Source organism: Hemicordylus capensis, chromosome 17 (genome assembly GCF_027244095.1).
Source record: "Hemicordylus capensis ecotype Gifberg chromosome 17, rHemCap1.1.pri, whole genome shotgun sequence".
NCBI lineage: Eukaryota > Metazoa > Chordata > Lepidosauria > Squamata > Cordylidae > Hemicordylus > Hemicordylus capensis.
The window spans coordinates 11464280-11480671 of NC_069673.1; the positions used below are offsets into that span (position 1 = coordinate 11464280).

General features: G+C 47.8%; 1 protein-coding gene across 2 annotated transcripts in view; it reads left to right on the forward strand.

Annotated features, from left to right (window-relative positions):
* Positions 1-16392, forward strand: part of ASS1 (argininosuccinate synthase 1) — a 97381-nt gene that overhangs the window by 54814 nt on the left and 26175 nt on the right. For both annotated transcript variants that reach the window (XM_053282284.1, XM_053282283.1), the window contains 3 exons: positions 3745-3835; positions 6772-6856; positions 10507-10571. In XM_053282284.1, coding sequence (XP_053138259.1) covers positions 3745-3835; positions 6772-6856; positions 10507-10571 — 241 coding nt within the window. The remainder of the gene's footprint in view (positions 1-3744; positions 3836-6771; positions 6857-10506; positions 10572-16392) is intronic.

The window sequence follows — 16392 nt, forward strand, 5'->3', positions numbered from 1 at the left end:
TTCCGTTACCCATGGAACTACTCGCTTGTAACTCTGAACCATCTCTCTCTCTCTCTCTCTCTCTCTCTCTCTCTCTCTCTCTCTCACACACACACACACACACACACACACACGTGTTTGTGTGTATGTGTGTGACTAAGCAGTAGGTAGACAGAAAAAAAATACATGACACAGAACCTCCATGTTCAGTTGTAGGTAGTATATCTCTGAATGCCAAATACTGTGGACAAACAACAGAAGACTTCATGCCCTATACATGTATATGGTTGGCTGTTGTGGAAACTAGAAGGCTAGACTAAATAAATGTTGGTCTAATTCAGCAGGACTCTTCTTAAGAAGGTTTCGATCAGGTCAGATATGCAGCTGTCCAACTTCAGGCTGCATTGCTGTACATCTTCTCCACAGACATAAAGGGTCATTCCAGATGACAAAAAACAAAAAAGCATGACATGAAGCACTTGCAGAGAAGTTGGAAGCGAGAGCTTCCTCAGTCTCCACATGCTCCCGAAAGCTTGTGTCTTCTGTCTCAGTGGGATCTCACAGGGTATTCAGACAGACAGGAGGGACCTTGCACAATGTCCACAGTGCCACCTATTGGCCAGATTTTTCTCTCCACGGATAACTCACCCCTTTTCGTTAGTACTTTCCTGGCAAATGGGGAAAGGGGTAGGTTATTTACAGGACCCCTGCCTGTAACCTTGGAGAGCCTCTTCCAGCAGTGCTCCCTGTAACAGGGATTCCCAGATATTATTGACTACAACTCCCATCATCCTCAGTTGCAATTGCCTTTGGCTGGGGGGAGTTGTAGTCAACAATATCTGGGAACCCCAGTTACGGGGAGCACTGTAGGGATGTCCGAAGCGGTTCTGGTTTGAACCTGGTTCAGATTGAACCGGGGTGGTTCAAGTGGTCTGAGTTCGAACCAGCCTGGGGGTGCTGGTCTGAGTTCAACACACACACCCTGGTTTCTGCTCATAAAGGGGAATCCAGTAAGCTGCTGCCATCCATGCCACCATCTATACTGCCGCTGCTACTTGCTCGGGGTAAGGTCCCCTGACCCTTCTATCTCTTTCTTTTAAGCTTAAGGAAACCCCCTGCCCTTTGCTCATGAAGGGGAATCCTTTCCTGATTCCCCTTTACGAGCAGAACCCCAAACCGATCCGTGAACCAGTTTGACCGGTCCAGCGGTCGAACCGGACCGGGTTGGTTCGAATTCGGTTCGAATTCAAACCAAACCAGCCTGACTGGTTCCGTGCACATCCCTAGAACGCTGGCTGCCAGTCAGTGTAGACAGTGCTGAGCTAGATGGACCAATGGCCTGACTCAGTATAAGGCAGGGTCCTCCTCTGTCTCTTTTCCTTTTTTAAAAGGGTAGTCTCTTGCTGCCCTGTGAGCGCCCCCGTCATATGTCACCTGAGACAACTACTTCACCTTGCCTCCTGGAAAGGCCACCACCACCCCCCGCCACCACCACAAGCATTGTGGGGCAGCTACTGAAGGTTGAAAAAAAATAATCAGGATATTTAGACAGAGTCACCAATATAAAATTACAACCTGACATAGTATGTCTGCCTCTGAGTTTTATTTATAAATACAATTAATTTACAAATCAATAGGGGAAAAATTCTTATTCAATCTTGAATTTCTGCCAGGCAGACCTGTTGGGCTTTGCTTTTCCATCTAGGAAAACAGCAAGCATTTACTTTTGCAGGAGGCAGTAAAGGGGTGAGCTCAGGGACACGATTGTGAGAAAGCAGGGATACACTTCTTTTCTGCCTCTAGCGACCCCAGCCATTGAGAAAACACACCTGCTCTTATTTGCATAACCACACCCCTTCATCTGTGATGCCAGCATAGCATAGTGGTTAGAGTGTTGGACCGGGAAGACCTGAGTTCAAATCGCCATTCAACCATGAAACTCACTGGGTGACTCTGGGCCAATCATGTATCTTGCAGCCTAACCTACCTCACAGGGTAGTTGTGAGGATAAACATAACCATGTACACCACTCTGAGCTCCTCGAAGGAAAAGCGGGATATAAATGTAAAAATAAATGCATAAATAAAATCTGCATAACTTATTCTGGGTTTTGTTTCTTGGACACTAGAATGAACACAGTGTTGAGAAGTACCCTTCTGCTTAGAATAAGAATTGGGACCATAGGATTATTCATTCATTCATTCATTCATTCATCAATCAAATTTCTACACTGCCCAAAACATACGTCTCTGGGCAGTTCACAATAAAAACTCTATTAAAACAAAATTTAAACATTAAAACAATTTAAAACGTAAAACAAGTTTAAAATATTAAAAATATAAATCTAATTAAAAGCCTGGGCGAACAGATGTGTCTTGATTAACTCTTTAAAAGTTGTCAGATATGGGGAAGCTCTTATTTCAACAGGGAGCGCATTCCAAAGCCTCGGGGCAGCAACAGAGAAGGCCTTTCCCTGAGTAGCCACCAAACAAGCCGGTGGCAACTGTAGACGGACCTCTCCAGATGAAGATTCTCTCCAGATGAGTGGTGGGAAACATGGTGAAGAAGAAGTTCTCTTAAATACCCAGGGCCTAAGCTGTTTAGGTCTTTATAGGTTACTAGTATTTTTCAGCCCATTGAAATAACGGGTGCTACTAGCCTTCTCCGCCCTCCCCCGCTGCCTCCTCCCGGCCGAACCGTCCGCCTTCCGCGGTGGTTTTTTTTGGGGGGGGGCCTGCACGGTGGTGCCGCCCACCGCCGCTGCCTTTGGCCTTCTGGGCGGGCGGTGAGTTCTGCCGCCGCCGCCAAGAGTGCCGCCTGCCAACCTGCCGGACCCGCCGCCGCCGCCTCTGTCCTTTTCGGCGGGCGGGCCAGACCCGCCGCCGCCGCCGCCTCTCCTCTCCCCGCGGCTGGGCTGGATCCGCCGCTGCCGCCTCTGCCCTCCCCGTGGCCGCCTCCGGCCTCCCCTCGGCCGGGCCAACCAACCGGCCAACATGTCCGCCTGGTGCCTGCGGCCGTTTCTCCCTCGGCCATTCCGGGCATGCACTCCGCGCATGTCCAGAACGGTCGAGGGAGACACAGGCGCAGACACCGGAGGACACGGGAGCACACCCAGGCACTTTATTATAGAGGATAACCATATGATGATTATGATGGGCACATGATGGATGCATTTGTGGCAGTCAGTAAAATAGAGCGAAGAAAGAAACACATAACATTTTAAGAGTAGTCACAGTGGGTTCTTCACTCATGGTGTGAGCATGACTTTAGCAATTTGCATTGAAAGTGTGTACTCCAGCAAGCTGCATACACAATGGTCCCTCCTCTTGTGCATCAGACAAGCTGCTCATCTTTTCTTTTTTCTTTTCTTTTCTTTTTAATGGCACATGTGCATTTATTCATTTATATGTCTACTCAAAAAACCCCAGCGACATTTTAAAAGGAACCTATTCTAAAGCTCTCCAGGGATGGGGGTGTGTGTTGGTGACATCACAGGTACTAGCCAAAAGGTATCTCCCACATACAGTTAGAATTCCCCCATTCACACTGACGGCTCTAGAGACTTTCCAAGCCAGTTTTTCAGAGCTCATTCTGGGATTGAAAAAGATCCTCCTACATTTTAATTTTGTGGGGGCATGTTCAAAATGCCCCCCTCCCCCCGCACTCATATTTTGCCTGACCACCTCTAGGTTCCCTGGCCTTAGGTTTTGCACGTTCATTCCGTGATTTTGTACTGAACTTCCTTCCCCCCAACTTTTCCTACAGAACCAGGCACCTCCTGGCCTCTATACAAAGACCGTCGATCCTGCTGCTGCTCCAGACACTCCCGACATATTAGAGATTGTATTCAAAAAGGGTAAGGGCAATCTTCTTGCATTATTCTCCCCCCAATCTTTGGCTCTTTTTATGCATCCCTTTGGGAAACACTCTGGGTGGTTCACATATCTCTGTCCACCATGCAACATTTTTATTTTATTTTATTTATTTATTTATTTATTTAAAATGCTTCCATATTTCATATTCATAGAATATGACCGTGCGCCTGAATGGACCATCCCTGAGTGAATATATTTGTTTCGTTTTTAAACTCTTTATTTTGGAATGTTTAAAAAGGTTTTCCAAATAAAATACATACAGCAAGATTTTTTTTTTTTTTAAGAACCCTGGAAAATAAAACATTAATCATACAGTTGAACGCTGCGTGTCTGGTTATTGGACCTCTTATTCTGAACTATTATTTGCCATCTTTTGGGTTTAGGGCTTTGATTCCAGGTTCAGGATCAAGGGAACCCAAAGATTTCGGATTCAGTTCCCGTTCACTAAACAAACTCTCTGAACCACTTTTGGGGTTCCGTTTTTCAGGTTCCGTTTGACTTGGTAACTAACTCAGAATAAATGGTTATGTGATTGGGCACTTGGCTTACAATTGTTTGTTTTCTTTTCCTGGTGTTTTTATATAGTCCTGCCGTAAGAACTGTTGTGCTGGCCTTGGTGAGCAGGCAGGGGGAAGGGGCGGCAGGCAGGGGCGTAGTCACCATTGGGCGACTGGGTTCAAAGAACCCGGGCCGCCATCCCTCAGGGGCCGTGCCTCATGGCCCCAAAACACCTCCTGCGTCTGACGTCAAGTGTAGGGGTTGGGGCAAGCAGGGCCACAGCGGCAGCCGGATACGGGCCACTCCTGGTCTGGCTCTGCTAGTGGCAGCAGGTGTGGTGAGCGAGGGAGAAAAGGGAATCCCCCAGGCGGTGAAGAAAGTACCTCATCAACTGGAGAGGGCAAAGAGCCACCATGTGTGTGTTCCTAGCACTGGTCACGCCCTCTGTGTTTGGGAAAGGGGTGTGGCCAATACACGGCCCTGGCAACCACACCACACCCCTGGTGAGAGGAGAGCTGGTCTTGTGGTGGCAAGCAGGACTTGTCCTCTTAGCTAAGCAGGGTCCACCCTGGTTGCATATGAAAGGGAGACTAGAAGTGTGAGCCCTGTAAGATATTCCCCTCAAAGGATGGAGCCACTCTGGGAAGAGCATCAGAAGGTTCCAAGTTCCCTCCCTGGCAGCATCTCCAAGATAGGGCGGAGGGAGACTCCTGCCTGCCACCTTGCAGAAGCCGCTGCCAGTCCGTGAAGACAATACTGAGCTAGATAGACCAAGCGTCTGACTCAGTATATGGCAGCTTCTTATGTCTCTATGTCCCTATGTGTGTGGGTCCCATTTCCGGGATATAAATATGATAGATAAATAAATAAACTAAATAAAAAATAAATCTACGGAGAGATCCAAGGTTTAATAACTCACTTTGCACTGAGAGAGAGAGGGGGGGGACCCACTCGCCCCTCCCGTAGCCTGCGTCCACATCCCCATTTTACCCCCTAGATAATTTATTTGAAGTTCTAATCTAATTATTAACTATTTTAAAAGGGATAAGCAGCTTTCTCAGACAATGCCAGCACTCCGCCCGGCCAAGCGGGCCCAATAGCCGGCCGAATGGCCCATAATAGAACGGGGACGCTGGGTGACGAAGGGGAGGCGCTGGCTGTGTTGGCGAGAAAGGGACTTCGGGTTCATTATCGTGGGGGCTTACATTTAATAGTCATTTACAGCCGAGTCTATAAACCCTCTCGCCCTCCCCCAACCCCCCACAAGCCCACCTCTTCTAAAATATATATAAGGGGTTTATGGAGAAGCTGACAGGAACCTTTTACTCCACAGTGTGCGCCTGGGTAATAAAGACTAGAAAGGAGGCCATTGAGTCGTGATTAGCGACTGATAAAGCTCTATATGGTAATGAGGAGGGCAGATGGGAGAGAGATTAGCCTCCGAACAGGCTCGACGGCCTCCCCCCACGTCTTTTGTGGGCCCCCACAGCCGCGGCCTTCTCCCCACCTCCTCTGGGTCTGTTTCCGTATACATTTATTGCTCATTTCACACTGCTCAAGGGGGGAAGGCGAAAACCCACTTCTTTCTATTTAGTGGCCACCGCCAGCCGTCCCGCTCAAGCTTGCCTCTTTCCTCGTTACCCCCTACGCTTTTTTTCGTTACCCCCTACGCTTTTTTTTTTTTTTTTTTAAAGGTGTAATAATTAATTCATGGGGCTGCTCCTCATCCTTCGGCGGAGAACAGGCCCGAGACAGGGACCCCATTCACTCTTGTCAGGCGGTTAACTGGGAACATGTGCGCCGTTTGTCTGCCGGACAGACATTACAGGGGCCGTGTGTGGTGTGCCTTGGCTGCCCCGTCTTCCCGGCCTTCCCCCCGCACCCCACCCCGGGGGGAAAAGGAGAAAAGGAACCTCCTTTTGACTAGGGGGCTGTTCGTCAGGCCCAGCCTCATGGCTGGTGGAACAGAAGGCGCAAGGCCCGGAGACAATGGGCAAGCGTGAAATTTAATTAGTCGAGGCCTTAGCCGCAATTTCAAGCTCCTAAAAAGAGAGGAGCAGGGGCGGGTGGGAAGGGCCCGTTGTAATGTGGGAGGGGGGAACTTTTATTGCCGTTTTTCTCCCCCCCCCGTCCCTCTTTTCTCTGGAGGCTTTTTGTAGCCATATATTGTGTGAGGGGCACGCCCCCCCCTCCACCAGCCGTCTTTAAAGCTTTCTGACTGAAGCAGCTTGGACATGCCTTTTTAAGAAGTGATTTGGAGTTCATATCTGTCACGTCTATTTAACACACTCAAGGTGATGTTTAAAGAGGCGCTCTTGACAGTAATAAGGTGACTCAGGGCCCGGCCCCCATCCCTCCCCTGCGTTTCCTGGGCCCCCTTCTCCCCATCTCTCTATGTCGCTTTTCTCTTGCTCTGCAGGTGTCCCCATCGAGGTCACCAATGCGAAGGAAGCGGCCGTTCGCCAGTCGCCCCTCCAGCTCTTTATTTACCTGAATGAGATCGCGTAAGTTGTCCTTCCTGAGCACATCACTTCTGTGTTCTTGCCTGTCTTCCATTCTCTTCAGCCGGGCTTGCCAGAAGGACAACTTGGGTTTGCAATTATTTTTATTTTCCCCCAATCTACTTTTCCAATACTTTTTCGACACACCAAAAGTTTTCAAAGCGGTTTGCACAGCACAAGGGATGAGACAAATGGTTCCCTGTCCCCGAAGGGTTCGCCGTCCAAAAAAGAAGCACAGGTAACAGCAGCAGCAGCACCTGTGGAGAGGGGACCGGAAAAGCTGAACAGGGACACTTGCTCTCCTCTCTTAAATATAAAACAAAACCCCTTGAAAAAGTGCCTCTTGGCCCAGTTAGCCAAGGCAGTTCCCAGACTATGGCTGACATCCAGAACAACACACTGTGGCTGCGCCAGGTCGTTTTCCACACCGCAGGCTTTACTGCAAGTTCAAGGTTGCCCCCCAAAACTGACGCAAAAAGTAGATTTTTTAAAAACCCCGGATATAAATCAGGCTTCACTCTAATGCGCGATGAAAAACCGGAATTGTGTGTGAAGTGCGCGCTGATAGCTCACAGGGACTTTGGGGTAAATTTGGACGATATGTGAACGCACACCTTCCATTCCAGAGGAGATGTGAATTAAAAGCCGGGGGTGAAAAAATTCACTGTGGATATGCCAGGAAGACATGTCTGCACTGCGAGAAGCTATCCTAGCTGTTCAATGTCGGGCAAGCAGCAAGGGAGCAAATTCCAATGATTTGCACTACCTCTGAAAGGGTCCCGTGTTACCTGAAAATATGTCCCTGAGGGCAGCGTGGCCCTCAGGGATGATCTTTCACATGGACTCAGTGGTAGTGGGAAAGCTCCCAACAGGACAGACATGTCTTCCAGGTGCATTGCTCTGCATTTCAGCCTATGTGCCTGAAGATGCTTTTCTGTACCAAAAGGGGTCACAGTTTTTTAAAAAAAGAAACACAAAGGAGACGCCAGACGTCACTGGGAGGGACACTGCTGAGTTGAATATAAGGCAGTCGCTCTCCACCTGCTAAAATATAACCTTGGCCAGTTAGCAGGGGGTTGCATTTCTATCCTGCCGTTAGCCCTAGTCATTTTATTTCTCTCTGACTGATCTGTAAGCATGACATTCAAGGTGGTTCTCATCAAGGAAATTGACATCAAGGAAAACCTCAGTATTAACCACAATACATCCATATAAAGCACAATTCGTGAATCATATCAAATCAGGAAGCAACAACCGGCTCCTGTTGCAAAAAAGAAAAAGAGGAGGAGGAAAATATCTATTTGTTTATGAGATTTAATATTGCAGCTTTTAGAGCAGTGGTCGCATACAGTTCTGTCCTAGGTTTATACATCACAGTTCTGAATATCATAGATAGCCCAGATACTTCAGAAATCTGACATTTTACACTCAATCCTATATACGATCACTCAGAAGCAAACCCCAAAGTCTAGGGCCATAGCTCAAGAGAAGAACACCTGCTTTGCTTGCAGAAGGTCCCAGGTTCAATCCCTGGCAGCACCTCCAGGTATGTCTAGGAGAGACTTCTGCCTGAAACCTTGGAGAGCCCCTGCCAGTCTGTGTAGACAATGCTGAGCTACACAGACCAGGGGTCTGAGACAGCCTAAGGCAAACCACAATGTTCCTATGCATGGAGAGAAGAGCTGGAGGCCCACTCAGGGGCATATCTAGGGGTGGGGCAGGCAGGGCACGTGCCCCGGGCGCCATTTAAAGGGGGGCGCCATTTTTTAAAATTAATTTTTTTAAAATAAAATGGCCACCAAAAACAAAATGACCACCACACATGCTCAAATGGCCTCTGTGAGGCCTTAGGCCATGGCCATTTTGTTTTTGGTGGCCATTTTAAATATATATATATATGGCCACCGCACATGTTCAAATGGTCCCTGTGAGGCCCTAGACCTTGCCAGGCCTCAAAGAGGCCATTTGAGCATGCCTGGCAGCCTCCAAAATGGCCAGCACACTGATCTTTGCAGGCCTAAACAGCTCCAAAAATCAGCCCGGCACCTTTTCAGACCCCCCCCCATAGCCTTTAGGAAGCCCCCCAAAGGGGCTACAGGTAATTTTTTTTATTTAACATAATATGTCACTGTACACATATTCAGTTTGGCACTATGTACAGAGAATCAGGGCTTGTGAATACTGAGCTGAAGCTTATGAGCTAGGATTGTATTCATTTGCTCTTACTTTGCTTCTTGTGATAAGTGAGTTAAATGTGATGTCTTAATAATATACAGTAGCTATTAATGGTGAGCTTGTCTTTGAATCAGTGTGAAATCCTTAGTATTAAGGCCCACTGGGAGTTTCTTGCTCTCTTTTTCTCATTTTAACTGTCTTTCTGAAATACTAGAATATATTCGAAGCAGTGACACAGTTTACTCTGCATATCCTTTAATTATTTTCAGAGTATCTGGGAAAAGTCAAATTCTCCATTTATTTTTAAAACTTATGTAATGGTGATGCTACAATGCATAGTAGAGAATTAGACAGGCACTTCTGTTTAGTTTTCTAAGTACACCTCCACACAGTATTTGGGTGTTTCAAAAGCCCCAGCGTACTTTGTAGTTTTCCAGCATTTTTTGGTCTGGCTACGTCCACTGCTAAATAGTTTTTTGAAATATTAAAAGATTAACGAGCTTGACTTGTATTTTTCAGATGATGTTATGGTAAAGTTATCTGAAAGATGGGTGTCGGATGTCTGGACGGGGGCGCAATTTCAGTGCTTGCCCTAGGCGCTATTTCCCCTAGATACGCCTATGGGCCCACTCTCCCCACAGATGAGCAGCAGTCTGCTCTGGGTGGCTGCAGCAGATTCTGGGCATGGTTTCCCAGTTCACACGATCTGTTCCTCTTTACTCTTCACTGATATATGCCTGAATGAAGATTTTCTCAGTCCCTCAGCATCCACAGGACTATGCAAAGCAGCTCAGTGAATCACCCCGTCTCAGTGCTTCAGAGAGGTCCCTGATCAACACTTTGGCAAGTTCATCCCATTTGAATCAGCCTGGTGGGAAGGGGCCACTCCATTCAGATAAACCCCTCACCTTAATACACACACACACACACACACACACACACACACACACACACACACACACACACAGGAAACTGCCATATACTGAGTCAGACCATTGGTCTATCTCGCTCAGTATTGTCTTCACAGACTGGCAGCAGCTTCTCCAAGGTTGCAGGCAGGAATCTCTCTCAGCCCTATCTTGGAGATGCTGCCAGGGAGAGAACTTGAAACCTTCTGCTCTTCCCAGAGCGGCTCCATCCCCTGAGGGGAATATCTTGCAGAGCTCACACTTCTAGTCTCCCATTCATATGCAACCAGGGCAGACCCTGCTTAGCTAGGGGACAAGTCATGCTTGCTACCACAAGACCAGCTCTCCTCTCCTGACAGACACACACCTGTACTTACTGGGTGGGCTGCAGGAGAGAAGATATTCCATTTTTTAAAACGTCATTAGTTTTGGAGAGGGGGAAAAAAAAACAAGCAGATGAAAAGCTTGGACACTCCATATCTTGTGTTATTTTGTAATAGCCGGTGACTAAGGAGATACAGGAGGAGTAAAACACACCTATGTAGATTTGTGTCCCCTTTCTCTCTGCAGTGGCAAACATGGCGTTGGACGCATTGACATCGTTGAAAATCGGTTTATTGGGATGAAGTCTAGAGGTGAGAGCTGTGTTTGTGGATATTCTCCTCCAATTGTGCTCTGATGTCCCTCTTCCCTGGATGGGGAGATGTCTACAATGCTAAGGAATAGGGTTGCCATGTTCTGGCTTTTCAAATCCGGGTGCCTAATTTGCATATTATGTAAATTGGCTGGAAAACAAATTCTGAGCAGAATAGTGACTGCACGTTTTGCTCCATAACTCCACTTCTACAAGGGATAGAGCTTAGCTGCTTCTTCTTCTTCTTCTTCTTCTTCTTCTTCTTCTTCTTCTTCTTCTTCTTCTTCTTCTTCTTCATGAAAGCTGAGATCTGGTCGAATCTGAGTGGGCCAAGCAATCTGGATGAGATGCTTCAAATCCGGGTGAAACCCAGAATTTCGGGGGGCATGGCAACTCTACTAGGGAAGAAGGATCAAATGACCACAGTGGGCCATTTTTCACATAGGGCTTTTAGCTAGCATCTCCTTCATAATGGAGGGTGTGCATTCACATATCGGCCAAATTTACCCCAAAGTCCCTGAAAGCTATCAGGGAGCACTTCACACACGATTTGGGGTTTTCATTGCGCATTAGAGTGTAGCCCAATTTATATCCAGGGCTTAAAAATCCACTTTCTGCATCAGTTCTCCACCTGCCCGCCGTCACCATTGACTTCTTTCCCTGCCCGCCCGCCATTTTCTTCCCCACCCGCCCACCACCACCATTTTCTCTCCGCCGCCACCGCCATTTTCTTCCCCACCCCCACAGAGTCCTCTGTGCTGCCAGAAAGGATTCTGGGCATGGTTTCCCAGTTCACACGATCTGTTCCTTTTTACTCTTCACTGATAAAGAAGGGTAAATGCCAAGTTGCCAGTGGGCTCTCCAGAGGCTGAAGCTGATGGGTCCACTGCCCAGTGGCAGAGCTTTTGCTTTGCACGCAGAAGGTCCCAGGTTCAATCCCTGGCAGCATCTCCAAGTAGAGCTGAGAAAAAGCCTTGCCTGAAACCCTAGAGAGCTGCTGCCAGTCAGAGTAGACAATAGTGAGCAGGAGTCTGATTCAGCAGACAGCAGCTTCTGATGTTCCTATGGCTGTCCTGATATCAGCACTTTGCTCCTCATAGGTTGGAGAGGCAGTTTAAAAAAAAACACCAAAAACTGAAGGTGTGTAATGGACAGATTATTGGCCATGGAGTAAACACTCATTATCTCTGTTAAATAGGTTTTTCAGGGGTCTTTAACACTTTAAAAACCTGCACATCCTGTTTAACCAGAGATTAACCTTGTTTGACTGGAGACAACAGAAACAGCATGGGAAATATTGCCTTTTAATATGCCAATTTCAAGAGAACAGTTGTCCCTCACCAGTAATCCCCTCTGCACTGACTGGACAGCTGTAAATTGAGACTCTTTTGTCTCCTTTATGAGGGCGCCCTCTAGAGGTGATGATTTTTGAAGGGGAAATTCCAAAACTCAAGACATTTGTGATGACAGAAGAACATCTATATCTATATTTATCTAAGGCATACCCATCGCTAATCCCATGCGTGGCAACTCTTGCGAGAGTTAGCAAGCAAGCTGCCGGCAGCGGGAGAGGAAAGCGGCAGCGATGGTGGACAGGCGGGTGAGGTGGGAAACAAAATGGTGTTGCGGGGGTGGGGGTCGGTAGGGGGGAGAAAACAGTGGTAGTAGGGAGAAAACGGCGGCAGCAGGTGGGCAGGGAAGAAAACAGCCGGTGGGCGGGGGGGGGAGTCATCGGCGGTGGCAGGCGGGCAGGGGAAACTACAGGCTCAGATGCTTGTCACCTGGCCCAGCTAGTTATTGTTATTAAGCTTAAGATTTTGAATAAGTGTCCAGAAGTGGGGAACAAGAGCCTACACACACACACACACACACACACACACACACACACACACACACAAAGAGCTGGTCTTGTGGTAGCAAGCATGACTTGTCCCCATAGCTAAGCAGGGTCCACCCTGGTTGCATATGAATGGGAGACTAGAAGGGTGAGCAATGGAAGAGATTCCTCTCAGGGGATGGAGCTGCTCTGGGAAGAGCAGAAGGTGCCAAGTTCCCTCCCTGGCTTCTCCAAGATAGGGCTGAGAGAGATTCCTGCCTGCAGCCTTGGAGAAGCCGCTGCCAGTCTCTGAAGACAATACTGAGCTAGATAGACCAATGGTCTGACTCAGTATATGGCAGTTTCCTATGTTGCTATGTTCCTAATTTTTTAAAAGATGTCCACAATAAATACATTCCTAATGGCAATATTCACCAATGTGGATATTGAGGTCATTCACACAATCAAAAACTGTGTTGTACCCAGGTTTGGGAGCTGTGTGTGCTTCCCAGTTTTTGGTTGTGTAGAAGCCAGGTAGGAGGGAAAGCTACCCAGGTTTTCCTCCTACCTTGCTTCCACACAACTGAAAATTGGGAGCACACACAGCTCTCAAACCTGCGTACAACACAGTTTTTGATTGTGTGAATGACCTCATTGCATAGGGAACAGGGTAATGGGCCCACAGTGCTGGACACAAACTTGTCAATGCTACATTATGATTATCTTATATGTCTTTATATCCCAGCCCCTTCCCCTGTTCCTCGCAGGGCATGGTTTCCCAACCCTTCACCATCTTAGCTGCTCTCCTCTGAACCTGTTGCAGTTTCTCAAAATCCTTAAAATGGGTGGTGGTGGTGCAGAACGGGACACAGTATTCCAAGTGAGGTCTGACTATAGAACCGTAGGGTTTTAAAGCTGCAAGGGCCAAGAGCATAAAAAGAGAATCCAAGAGAAGGAAATGCAACAAGAGCCCACTTCAGGAAATCGCTCTGTGCCCCGCAAGATAAAAGCAGGTTTTAAATCTTTTTGCTGTTTTATTAATAGATCTCTAAGTGGAACTAAGTTGATCAAATGATCTCCCCCCACCTCCCACCCCAGGATCTTTTGCTGAACAGTCGGATACAGAATTTGCCAAGAATTCCAGGTTTCCTTCAGCTGAAAGGGGAAGAGTTGGGGAAGGGGGGAGAAGAGGGAGCAAAGTGATTGTTCGCTGGGAAGCCTTATCATAATATTTGCTCTCATCGTGATGAAAAGGATGGGTTTAAGTAAAGCAAGGAGGATTTATGCAGTGCTTCCCAAACTTCTGATGCAGGTGAGCTAGCATAGCATAGCAGCTATGAGACTGAGCTGCCAGTAAAATAGCACCTGTTGTTCACTGTATTTCCTCCTTCTTTCCTTCCTTCCTTCCTTCCTTCCTCACATCTGTATTGAGGGAAGCGCTACATAAATGCTCCTTTTACTTTGTATTTGTATCGACATGATAGAGGTGTACAGAATTATGCATGGAGCAGAGAGAGTGGGCAGAAAGAAATTTTTCTCCCACAGAACAAGAACCAGGGGTCACTCCGTGAAACTGAAGGTTGGGAAACACAATCGGGGGCTGCCCAATGTCGCCCAATGCAGATTGGGGCTCCAACACCATCACTCTCTCTCTCTGCCTGCCTTGATTTTCACCGACAACCATTTCTCTGGAGCACACATAGGTCTTGGAGCCTGGCTGGGTGCTCCTTGTATTCTGGATTTGGTCATGATTATTTATTTATTTATTTATTCGATTTCTTTTTAGAAAGCTTGTAAAGACTTGGCTTTTTACCCGGGCTTTTACATAATCGTTTTGACTGCTGCCTCTGTGTGTTTTGACCGGTTGTATTGTTTTTATGCCTGTTTTTATATGTTTTTATACTTTTTAGCTTGATGTTTTTATTGCCTTTTAATTGTAGGTTTTAACTTTTGTAAACCGTCTTGGGGTTGTCTTTTAACGAAAGGCAGTATATAAATGCATAAATAAATAAATAAATAAATAAATAAATAAATAAATAAATAAATAAATATACCGCCCTTCCAAAAATGGCTCAGGGCGGTTTACACAGAGAAATAATACATACATCAGATGGCTCCCTGTCCCCAAAGGGCTCACAATCTAAAAGAAACATAAGATAGACACCAGCAACAGTCACGGGAGGTCCTGTGCTGGGGGTGGATTCTAGTCTCCCCTTCATATGCAACCAGAGCAGACCCTGCTTAGCTAAGGGGACAAGTCATGCTTGCTACCACCAGACCAGCTCTCCTCTCCTAGTCAAGCCCCAAAGCATATTTTTGGCAGTGGGAGCATAGGATGCTGCCATATACTGAGTCAGACCACTGGTCCATCTAGCTCAGTTTTGTCTACACAGACTGGCAGATGCTTCTCCAAGGTTGCAGGCAGGAATCTCTCTCAGCCCTATCTTGGAGATGCTGCCAGGGAGGGAACCTGGGACCTTCTGCAGGCTAGTATGCAGGTGCTCGTCCCCTGAGCTACTCCCTAAGGGGACTATCTCACCGTGCTCACGTCGTCACCCATCCAAATGCAAACCAGGTCAGACCCTGCTTAGCAAAGGGGACAACCCATGCTTGCTACCACCAGACCGGCTCTCCCCAGCACCCCTAGTAACACTTGCCAGTGCTATGACTGGACCGGACAACCGTTCATTTCCTCTCCAGGTCTTCCCTCCCGGCTTGTTTCTGCTCCTTTCTTTGGCCCTGAGAATCTGCAGTTCAGTTCCTGCCACCATCCGATCGGGCCAATCCATTCAGGTCCCTGTTAGAGCCTCGGCAGTGTATAGGCTGTGAAGGGGGTCTAAGTCTCTCTACTCTGTTGCACCGGGGAGGGATTTTTCCTCTCCGTTGTCACGTCTTCTGCAGGCATTAGCCACCAGCGGCCTTGGAGTGTTACCACCGCCATCCAGACTCAAGCAGGCAGATCACCGTCAAAGGAGCCGAAATTGCTCCATTTGAAGTAAACAGACAGCAGAGGTTACAAATTAGAAATTTTTAAGTAGCAGCAGCTGTCTCTGCCCCCCCCCAACCACCTCTTATATATATATATATATATTTTTTTCCTTCCTGGTCCACTTCTTTTCTAACCCCCCCATCTTTACCCCCTCCCCGCCCCCACCTTTCCTCCGCCGCAATTACGGCGTGATTGAAACGCCGTGAGCCGGCATCGCTGACACCTCTGTCTTTTTGCTGTAAACACGGGGAGATGAAAATAGACACTTTAAGACGCCGTGTCACATTGAGGGTGTCTCTTGTCTGCTGTGCAGTGAGATGCAAGAAGGGCGCCTGTCATTTTCCTCTCCCCCCCCCCCCCGCACGAGTGGCAGTGCGCACTCCAGCTGTCAAAAAGAGAGACTTCCAGAGCCGCAGTCTTTTCAGCTTCAGGTTGCTGTCACAAATCAAACAAAAATATTAGAGAGAGAGAGAGAGAGAGAGAGAGAGAGAGAGAGAGAGAGGCAGGCAGGCAGAGAAATAATCCATGTTAAGTTTCCTTTCTCTTTCCCAGCAAAGTGCAGGATGAATATGAAGGGAGGGGGTGCATAAAGGAGGTGGCGGTTAGGGATGAAAGCTCACATAGACACACACACACACACACACATGCACACACACAAAACCAAGCTTTTTATCAGCCCAAATTAACTTTAACACCTTCCGAAGGAAGGAACAGACAGATTAATTGGAGTGGATTAGGGTTACTGCGCGGGGTTTTACCCACCTGAGGCTTGCTTCCCGGTCTCAGCACGCCAGCATTCCCACCCTTCCGGGATTTACATTTGCCATCGGCAGATTGTGGCAAAGGGACATGTTCGCTTTGGGGGCCGCGAGCTGCAGACGAGACATGGGTGTCTTCGCCACCCTCGAGGGTGGCCCTTTCATGAGGCCTGGTGAGACAGTCACTCCAGCCCGCAGATGATTGAGCTGACAGCAGGATAGCAAGAGAGGAGAGCTGGTCTGGTGGTGGTGAGCATGA